General features: G+C 39.6%; 1 protein-coding gene across 2 annotated transcripts; it reads right to left on the reverse strand.

Annotated features, from left to right (window-relative positions):
• Positions 1-2,318: 2,318 nt before the first annotated feature.
• Positions 2,319-10,434, reverse strand: LOC108696501 (indolethylamine N-methyltransferase). 2 transcript variants are annotated; one of them, XM_018225937.2, is made up of 3 exons: positions 10,250-10,434; positions 3,799-4,006; positions 2,319-3,185 (listed from the first exon to the last, which is right to left on the reverse strand). In XM_018225937.2, the coding sequence occupies exons 1-3, from the start codon at positions 10,401-10,403 to the stop codon at positions 2,729-2,731; spliced, it is 819 nt and encodes a 272-aa protein (XP_018081426.1). In that variant the 5' UTR covers positions 10,404-10,434; the 3' UTR covers positions 2,319-2,728. The 2 variants fall into 2 exon arrangements, with proteins under 2 accessions (XP_018081426.1, XP_041425241.1); XM_041569307.1 differs by lacking the exon at positions 10,250-10,434 and adding an exon at positions 5,648-5,724.
• Between the last annotated feature and the right edge of the window lie 571 nt (positions 10,435-11,005).

Below are 11,005 nucleotides of genomic sequence, written 5' to 3' on the forward strand. Positions count from 1 at the left end.
TTATACCTGGTATTTCCAGAACTGGCTAGGGGTTTATTCTGCTGTAGCAGCATTGTACCCCCATTTATTCCTATGATGTTAAAAGGCAATTTTCCTATTTATATGGTGCCATTTTGTGTGATGTAGGTGTTATGTTTTGGTTGCCAAGGATGAGTAGAGTATAACAGTGCTTTATTAGCAGGTTCATGCAGCCATTACACTTGAACAGTAGCTTGAACTCTAATACTTTTAAGCAGTATAGAAAGTACTATATACACAGTATCTCTTGTGCACAGCGACACCTACAGGCCATTTGTATAAACACCACAGAAGGCTTTCTCTTAGAGATTCTATTTCCATCTGGTGGTTTTAGTTGGGAGCTCAGTTGTAGTAAAACTACATCTACTGAGTTTTGGTGACTGTATGCTTCCCTTCTTTAATTGTTGGTATGTTGAAGGGCACTTACTGTAATGTCTGCAGGCTTGAAGCCAGCTTGTAGTCTAAGGCCCTTGGTTTGGGTGGCCTCTGGCCTCTGACCACCAAACTTGGCTTGTGTGGCCTCTGGCTTTCATTATGGCCTTTGGCTTGTGTTAGGGCCCTTGTTTTGGTCCTTGGCTCATGGGTCTGCTGGACCTTTACCATGGCCCTTGGCTCATGGGTCTGCAGGCTTTTTCCCATGGCCCTGAGCCCATGGGTATGCTGGCCTTTTCCCATGGCCCTCGGATTAGTCTATTGGATTCAGTAGCTTCAATTTATGGTCACAGGTTTGGTTCAATAATTGCATAAACTGTAGCATTATGCAGCTTGAGATGTAGTGGCCTCTGCTTTTGTGGGTGTTTTCTTGCACTTTAATTGGCTTGGGTCCCATTTCCTTTCTTGGGGAGCAGTTGGCTGGGGCAACCACATATCGTACTGGTAGATGACTTTAAGTCACATTTGGCTGGTCCAGCAGCTGACCCTTGTGCTGTTGTATGACCAGTTTAGATTTTGTGGTTGGTGCAGCTACTGGGCTGTACCAGCATGGCCCTACAGTGGTTATAGTGGAATGCTGGATTAGGATATGCCAGAGTTGGTTTTCATCTGTTTATTGAGTTGGTAGATCTTTGGCTGATCTCTGGTGTGGAGTTGACTTTGGTCAGCACTCTTGTCAGCTGCTTCCATTAAGTTGCAGGACTAGGCTAGTGTGGGCCAAGTCTTTTTAGGGATAGTGCTGAGTATTGTGTATTTCTCTAGCACTGGTGATAGATGCATCCAAGTTGTGGTTAGTTTCTTATCTGGATATATTGGTGTCCAGGTAGTTTCTAGGGTATTTTAGTTCTGAGATGGCCAGTGCCATCATTCTGGTTATATCCTAGGGGGCCTTTTGTTTAACCAGTTGAAGGATTTTAGTTTTTCCCTGGGGGGGGGGTTATGTCTGATAGCCATATTGCAGGTGTCCCTTTATTTGCAGAGGAAACCCTTTAAGCAGAATATGGCTATTCTTGATCTGCAATGCTTGATCCTCAAGTGCCGGTCTCTGTAGTTTAGTGGTTGGTTTTTGTAAATCTTTTTGGCCAATTGCTTACCATGTCCTAGGACATGTGGTTCATGTTCTTATGCCTTTTATCTACCTTTTCAGGGGCTATACATTTTATCAGGTCCCCCGTTGGAGGGTTTTGATGCTGGCCTTATTAGTCAGGGCCTCCTTAGCATCAGTTTGGTTATTGCCTTATGTTGGTTATTTCCACCCCTTGTTTTTGGGGTATGGCTTGGTAGATCCCATGTGTACTGACATGGAGGGATGCAGAAGAAAATTAGAATTTTGCTTACCTACTTGACTTAAATTCCCTTTTCTTCTAGTCCCAACATATCAGTCCAGGGTTTTCTATCCCAAGTTATTTATTTTCGTTACTGTACCGCTATGGCAATGGTGAGGAGGAAGTTACGGGGTCATGATTAATTGTGAATGGCTTTGTTATAGGTCCTAGCTCCAGGTCTGGGAATGGCAATACTGCCCATGTGTATTGACATGTCGGGGAATTTACGTCAAGTAGGTAAATAAAATTAAACATTTTTTGGCTATACAACAACACAACCACATAGGGAAAGGAGCAAAGATTATCATACCTATACCTATTGTAATAAGGTCCTGAATAGTGTTAGGGACCTTATTTTCTGCTTACTGTAGACTGTCCAATTTTAATATGGACTAATAAAGTGTTTTAAAATGTAACTACAACAAAATATTATTTTCTACCCTGTGATGCATTCTATTAGTTTGAACATGTAGATATAATTTAGTACAGTACAACCAAACAAAAAAATAACAAATAATATTTGAGGAAAGCACATTAATTAAGTTCATGTTGAACACAGCATATTGCCACATTTATTTAACCAGTTTTGAAGAACAGTAAACATAAAGAGAACATAAACCTTTCTAAAACCCTGTTGTAATGATAGCTTTCCAACCTAGACCTTCTTAATTATCAAGGATATTCCCAATTAAAATCACCTCTTCTAGTTCTACAGCAGTTATCTCACTGTTGTCAACATGTCATTTTTTCTTTTATTAAACATTAAAATAGTAAGACATTATTGTTTAGGGACTGTTAAATTCTTTAGGTGATACCTGCATGACTCAAAGAGAGAGTTAAATTGGAAACAAAATGTATTTTCATTTAATAGAGTTCAGAATAGGTAATATATTTTTATATGACTGTTTAAATCAACCTTGGTAGAGAATAGACATAAGCAGATCTGCTGTATATTATATACTATCCTTTCCAACCTCAATATACTGCAGTTTGCGTGCAAGAACGAATATGGATGAGTCGTGATCAAACATCTTGTACTGCTCTTTGTCGGGCTTTCTGGCCTGAACCTCCAGGTCTATTATAGCAAAGCCGGCATCAGTTATAGCATTTCTCATGAATTCCTCAGTTAATGTTACACAAGAAAACCTTGTGCCTCCTACCAAGTAGTAGGTACAATTAAGAAGCTCAGCAATTATTAAATGCCCTCCCACTTTTAGCAAAGATGAAATGTTCTTAAGGGCATCACAAAAACTATCCAGATCACGGGCACATTCCAAGCACCCAATGGCCATTACACAGTCAACTCTGGGCAGCACCAGAGGTTCCACAGGATTTCTTTTATTTAGATCACATTTAATTATCTTTGTCACCGTCTTTTTCAGTTTTTCTCTCTTCTCGTCCACTGTTGTACTGAAAAAAGTAAGTATTTTATCCGGTAATTACAAATCTGCTATGTAACTTACTTCTACCTGTAGATAGCATCACATCTGATATGAGTCATAAGATCACATTGGGCTTATATGCAAAAAAGGAGTGAACATTTGCTTAAACTACCCCATAACAATCAATCAAGGCAATCAGAACTTTCCTTTAATCTTACATTACAACACTTTGCACATCATAGTTACCAAGCTGCATAAATCCATATTGGTGGCAAAACAATCATATAATCACTGATGTTATATGTAGGCTTCTTTATTTTATGTTTTTTTTTATGTTTGTGTCAATATTCAGGACTTTGCTTTAATTAGTCCAACTATAATGGTATAATCACAACCACTTTTCCAGTTATTGTGATCTCTATTATAGAAGTTTGTTATAAAAGGGTTACCTTTCCCTTAGGTCTGCAATTTCTTAAAAGCAGTCTTTGTGCTCACTGATATCAAGGCTTAAATTCCCACTGATATGATATAGAGAAAACAGGCCTTTTTCCCCATTAAATATTAAATATAAAAAAATGGCACACCACCCCTGGGACATACGATAATGTTTTGGGAGGACTAATAATAAAATAGTCCCTTACCCCTTTCCCTCCAGGTCACAGACTGCTTGTATAACAGTTGTCCAGTCAAATATTCCTGGTTCATTTCTCAGGGTTTTTTCATAGTACTCCCGGTTACAGTCTGTGTACTCGGCACCGATTATCTCTTTGAAAGATTCACATGCAGAAAGGTCCTGATAAATTGTTGGTCCTTGGCCAAAGTCAATAAGTGTTTCCCCTTTCACTCCACCTGATCAATAAATTAAGATGACGAAGAATGTTATATCAATTTATTTTCTGCAGGTCTTTAGTAACAACATATAAAAATATAATGTAACACAATGAGTTTTCTGTTCAAAATCTAGTTAACCAACCATTTGCACCCAAATTAAAGGATTGCTATTTAAATGTAATGGGCTGATACTATGCATTGGTGTTTCTTTCAGAAGCACTATTACAATTTCTATACAGTTACTGCCATACTAAACTAATTCTTGGTCTGCAGATAAATGCAGGATGAAGAATCAGCCCCTACACCCTACCCTTGTATGTATGTATAACTATTTGTAAAGCACTGTTAAGGAGTACAGTAAAAGTGCAAGTACAATATATATATAAAAAGTATACATAGGGTAGACAAATCGCATAATAAATATATACAGAATCCATATCAGGACAAAGAGCTTGAGTGCTATGTTGTAGGAGACGTAGTGGGAAGGAGGTCCCTGCCCCATAGAGCTTACAGTCTAAGTGGATGGTAGGCTAACATACAGGCACAAATTTGAGATGAAAAAGTGCACAAGGTAAGGCATAGTCAGTAGGCACAGGACTGGGCTAATATTCTAGTGCTCCAAAAGGTAGACTCTTTTTTTCTTTTTTTCTTGAAGAGATTGAGAAAGGGTTCCTTATGGAGGAATTCAGGGATGGAATTCCAGAGGGAAGGAGCAGCAAGATAGAAGGGTTTGAGACGAGAGGTGGTAGCGGATGTTGTGAAGAGAAGGTGGCTCTGAGAGCAGCGGAGAAGACAAGCAGGAACTTATAGCAAGAGAAAAGAAATGTAGGAGCAGAGGAGTGAAGGGCTTTGAATGTTAGTAGAAGGAGTTTATATGTTATCCTTAGATTAACAGGCAGCCATGCTAAGGATTTTAGTTGGGGTTGAGCAGGTTCCCTTTTAGGAGAGAGCAGATGGATCCTTGTAGCAGAGTTTAAGATTGATTGGAGGGGAAAGAGATTGGAGTCATGGAGACTGGTTAGTAGGAGATTGCAATAGTCTAAACTGTATAAAACAAGGGCATGGATTAGTGTTTTGGCTGTTAATAGTAAAAGAAATGGGAGTATCTTGGCTATATCGTGGAGGAAAAAATGACAGGTTTTGGCAGTTTTATTAATATGATTAGAGAAGGAGAGGGACTGGTCAAAGATGACCCCCAAGCATAGAGTTAACCAGGTTAATGGTCATGCCATCAATAGTAAAAGTAAAAGGAAGAGAAAAGGAAGGGCTTGGTTTAGGTGAAAAGACCATGAGCTCAGTCTTGGCCAAGTTGAGCTTGAGGTGGCGTTAGTTCATCCAGGAAGAGATAGCTACTAAGCAGTCTGCTCTCTGGGTTTTAACATCATCGGTTAGTGAGGGGTGTCTAAATATATGATTATATATTAAATATGAATGTCATTGGCATAAAGTTGAGATTTAAAGCCAAATGAAGATATATGGTCTCCTAAAGAGAAAGTGTACAAGGAGAACAACAGAGTACCAAGCACAGAACCTGAGGTACCTCACATTAAAGGACCAGTAACATCAAAAAAATGTTTTAAAAAATAGTAAGCAATGAAAAAAAACACCAACACGAATTATACTTTAAAATAGCAAAGTCTTTATTAAGAAATAACTTACAGAAACTCTGCTTCCGCTCCTCTTTTGAAAAGGCAACAGGACGACCATCCATTGACGGGCGCTTAATTTATCCTCCCTGGCTCTCTGCTGCTGGATCCTTTAGCTCCCACATTCTGTGCTTTCTGTAGTGCAGCGGCGCTTCCAGCATGAACTCTCTGTGGATCTGCGGTGCCAGCCGCGGTGCAATTACCAACACCCCCCCGAGGCGCCTTCTGCATTTGCTCATTATCCAAGATGTATGGATACACTGGACGGGAAGGTCCGGACATTAAAACCGATCCAATAGCACATTATAGGAACCGGTGAGCAAGGCTTTGGGAATGAGAGTAACATTGCAGCAGTGAGGGTGGGGCGCTGCTTTGCTGTCTGGTACTTCTCCTCCCTCCTGGCAAGTGCTGCACTCAAATCTTCCCCTCCCCATCAGGGTCACAGCTGGCACATCCCCCAGCTCTTGGGAGGAGGATACAGCAGCCCAGGGCCTCCCCTCTCCCGGTCTCTCCCCGCCAGGTAAATAATAATAATAATAATAATAATAAATGGGGACCCTGATGTTCCCAGAGCAGTCTTCTTCTCTCTGCTGCTTCTTGCCTGCTGTTCGTTATGCCTCCCGCTCATCCCTGACATGAGATGCACGTTGCGTGTAGGTGTTCGCTCTTTGTGGGATACAGCAGTGCCTGAGCCTGTACAGTAGTGAGAGAGAGATAATGGCCCCATAGGAACAATGGCACCGCAGATTCACAGAGAGTTCATGTGGGAAGCACCGTTGCAGTCGAGAAAGCACAGAATGTGTGAGCTAAAGGATCCAGCAGCAGAGAGCCAGGGAGGATAAATCAAGTGCCGATCGATGGATGGTCGCCCTGTTGCCTTTTCTGAAGAGGAAGCAGAGTTTCTGTAAGTTATTTCTTGATAAAGACTTTGCCATTTTAAAGTATAATTTGAGTTGGTGTTTTTTTTTCGTTGTGTACTAACGAATTTGGTAAATCTATGTATTTTGGGCATTAATGTGTCCAGTAGACATGCGTAATATCCTAAATAGGAACGCCAGATATTTCTCGGTACCTAATACTACGTGGGAGACAAGATGCTAGAAAGTTGAAGTTTGAGGAGATTTTCAGGTATTTCATCAGAAGTGCCAATTTTGGGAAGGCATTGTGTAGAAGACATTGTAGTAGAAAGACATAGTTAAGCATTTTGGATTGAAGAGAATATGAACTTTTCAAAAATATATACAGGCCCGGATCTGTGGTGAGACCACAATGGCCCACGCCTAGGTTTGTAAAATATTAGGGGCAGCATGCCATCCAGCCACATTCTGATGACCACCGGGGACAAGCAGCTTAGGCGCATGCGGTAATGGGGGGGCAGAGTGGGGGCAAGCAGGGGCGTGTCGCCAATGAGGCGAGTTGAGAAACTCGCCTCAGGCGGCAACGCAGGAGAGGTTTCCAGGGGCAGCAAAAAGCCGCTCCTGGTACCTTTAAGAGCCGAATCTCCGGATTTTAAACCGGAAATTCGGCTTTACTATTGCGAGAGAGCGCAATTGCACTCTTCGCATTAGTGTTCCTGCCGGCGAGGGAGGGGCGGCATTGAAGGAGCCGCCTCAGGCGGCACTGTAAGTAGAATCGGCACTGGGGGCAAGCACTAGGACCGCGTGGCCTAGGGGGTGCCCACGCAGGAAATCCGGCCCTGAATATATGGATGTCTACTGTTCCAGGATTTTTTGGCTTTGGTAAGTAAATTGTTCCATAAAAACTCAGTAATTTACTGCTGGGAGTTTTTGATCTGTAGAAGTCAGAAATCTCCATAAAACTATACATATTTGGTATTGGCACATTCGAGACAATTGAGGCTTTCCAAACCAGTTGTATTTTTGTTCATAAAATTAAATATTTTTTGGTATAAATCCCTAGATCATGAAAAATAGTTTAGTGCCCTAAATAAAAACAAAATAGAGTTAGAGCTCTAAATCTTGTTCCAGAAGTCAAAATACAAAAAAATTGCAGACAGAATTAGAAACCTCAGGTTCATCTAAAAAAAGCAATGTATAATTTTCCTAGATAAACTAAAAATCTGAAGGGAGTGGCCTATTTTAAATCGGACACACTGAGAACTTCCTATATGATTACATCATCACGCCCAGGCTTACTTGTTTAATACTGGGCATTGATATGACCCATCTCCTAGTAATGCACTGGTTGCTTATGCACTTTAAACAGTCACATACTTTGAATGGTCATTGGTTAATTTCTCCCTTGCAATGGCATAGTTAGACTCAGCATTTCAAAAATCAAACATTTTCACTGAGTCATTACTTTGAGGAGTTTTTTTTTTTATATACACATGTATGAAACTCTTTCTGTATACGTGACCCCCATCTGAGAGTCTCTCTCCCCACAAATAGGCATTCCTGCCTTGTGACAAACAACCACACAGCCATGCAGACAATTACTGATGTATATCATACTGCAGAAAAGTAGCGACCTTGTTCTCTCCCCTTCTTGCACTCTCATCCACCTTCTGCCTATGTTATAACTGAATAGACTGTCAAAGGGGTGTTACCTTTTCTGGGAATAAATACCTACTTACCTATACTTTTATCTTTCTTCCCTTTTAAAAATGTTGGCATCCTATGTAGAAAGTTGTCAAAACATCCACAAACAATGCACTGACTTGCTTAGAAATGTTTGTAACTCCTGCATCAATCAATGACAGGCAAAGCAGCGTGACAGGGGCAGTTCGGTAGGTTTAAACTTACAGCAACCTCCATTTACCCCAGCTAACTGCAAAATTAGTAAATTCATTAATGCAACTATTTATATGAACTGCACATTATAGAGTAACATCAGCTGTTTCTTTTGGGATCTATATATTAAATTAAAGGACCATATCCTACAAAAAATTTCCAGCAGTGGGAATGACTGGTTATTATAGAGTAACATTAACTATTTCTATGGAGATCTGTTTACTGAATGAACTACATACACTTGCCAGCAGGGGACTTACTAGTTATGGGGCCCCGCAGCAACATCAATGGGTCCATGAACATTTATTGCAGCTGGTTATAGGTCCCATAGGTCCCCCTATAGTTCCTGGGTCTCCAACATTTGCAGGGTCTGTTTCCTTTATAGATATACCTCTGCTATTCAATAAAATTGGTGACAATGTACAATATTAGCTGTGGGTACTGTTAAAAATACTTTCAGGGGTGGTTAACCTTTCAGGAAACTTTTAGTATGTTATAGAATGGCCAATTCTCAGCAATTTTTCAATCGGTTTTCATAATGTATTTTTTTCATAGTTTTATCATTATTTGCCTTTTTCTTCTGACTCTTTGCAGCTTTCAAATGGGCGTAGCTGACCCCTTCTAAAAAGCAAATGACGTGTAAGGCTACAAATGTATTGATATTTCTAATTTGTATTACTCATCTTTCTATTCGGGCTCATTCCTACTCATATTCCAGTCTCTTGTTCAAATCAAAGCATGGCAGCAAATTGAAGAGCTGCTGAATAAAAAGCTAAATAACTCAAAAACCTTAAATTGGAAATAAAAAACAATTGCAAATTGTTTCCGAATAATACTCTATATCATACTAAAATTTATCCCAAAGATGAACAACCATTTTAAAGAGGTTGACATTCAAATCTCTACCTGTACTGGTGACAGACATTTGACTATCCACGTCAACTGGAGGCAAGGCAGCAGTAACTTTCTATGCTGGTAGAAATAGGCAAATATGCCTTGCATGAACTACAGTAATTATCTTACACAGTTTGTATTTGTAAACATAAACCTGCAAAAACTGCAAAAAAAAAATCTGTTTGCTTGTAAACAATCTACAAGCTGTAGCTTTTCTATTGAACTGTTACTTGTCTATGCTGTTTGTGGATTCTGGTTAGACTTATGGTAAAATTCTTCCATATAGGAAAACAATACTTGATCTGGTTGTAGCAACACTAAGGGGGTTGTTTATCAAGGTCCAAATTCCGATTTAAGCTGCTCCGGTTTTTACCGCTTATTTATTATTACATTTTCCCGAAAATTAGCTTTGCAGGAAAAGCTCATCTTTTCACGATTTTTCAACCGAAAGCTCTGAAAACATTGTGAAATTGCCCTGAAACCCCCGTCACAACCAAAAATCAATGGGACTGTTCCATTGACTTGTATGCAACTTCAAGAGCTTTGAGATGCGTGTTTTTATATTCAGGCTTTTTAGCCCTCGGGGTTTAATAAGTTCTGAAAAAAAACGCAATTTTTTTTTAAAAGCCTATTATAACACAAAAAATCACACATTTTTTGGATTTCGGGGAATTTTGGGTATTTGGAGGTTAGTAAATAACCCCCTAAGGGAGGAACTCCACAATGTGTTTGGTGCCGACACGTCGCCATGCAATGAAACGCATGCGACGTGTCGGATTTTGTGAAGAAACAGGAAATGAAGGAGAATCGCATGTATGAACTACATTTATCCGACTGTCAGATGAAAACTTAGCGCTAAGGACTTCAGTCTGAGATGACAAATTATAACAGGTGTATAGTATTAAAAATCATAGGTTTGAAATTACAAATTTCAAGACTGGTAGAAGAGAAATTTATATGATACTTACGCACAGTAAATGTCTCATGCAGTTTTCGCAAAGTAAATTTCAATAAACCTTCTGTTACTATAACGCCTGAATTTGGGTTGTAGAATGTTTCTAAATAAGCCCGAGGATCAAATTTTTCCTCATAAACATCTTTGCCTGTGAGTTCAGTATCCATGTTGTTAGCTTCCTAACAAAGCTGAAATGACGACTGTTCACTAACTCTATCTGTTTTTGTAATTAGAAGTTGGGAGTGGTTTCTGAAAGCTGGCTTCCAATAAAATTAAAGAGCAAGTCCACCCAAAAATAAAAATTTGCCTAATTAAAGAAAACAAATTCTAAACAACCTTCTCAATATACATTAATTAAACATTTTCAGTGCTTTTAAAATTATTTGTAAAAACAATTGCTATTGAAGGCAGTGTTGACAACTCCTGGTTGATACTTTTTAAACAATGTTGCTAAAGTCTTGGTTCCCCAGCAAAGCAAGGTCTGTTAATCAGCTGCTTTGTCTTACATTGTATCAACAGTCTAAAGCTGGACAAAGACGTGCAGATATACCTACAATATCGGACGAACGCTGGGGACGTCGCAATCTCTGACCTGTCACTAACCTTTCAGATCAAATAAAGTAGTAAAATAACAGATCAGACAATGTTCTGCCGCTGACAGCAATCGTACAGCAATCGTATACAAAAGTTATGTCCAACAAAAACTGGTGACAGTCTCCCACTGATATTGGCAGATCAGCAATACATGCAGAGATATTATCGGTAGCCA

The sequence above is a fragment of the Xenopus laevis genome, chromosome 7L (assembly GCF_017654675.1).
Source record: "Xenopus laevis strain J_2021 chromosome 7L, Xenopus_laevis_v10.1, whole genome shotgun sequence".
NCBI classification, from domain to species: domain Eukaryota; kingdom Metazoa; phylum Chordata; class Amphibia; order Anura; family Pipidae; genus Xenopus; species Xenopus laevis.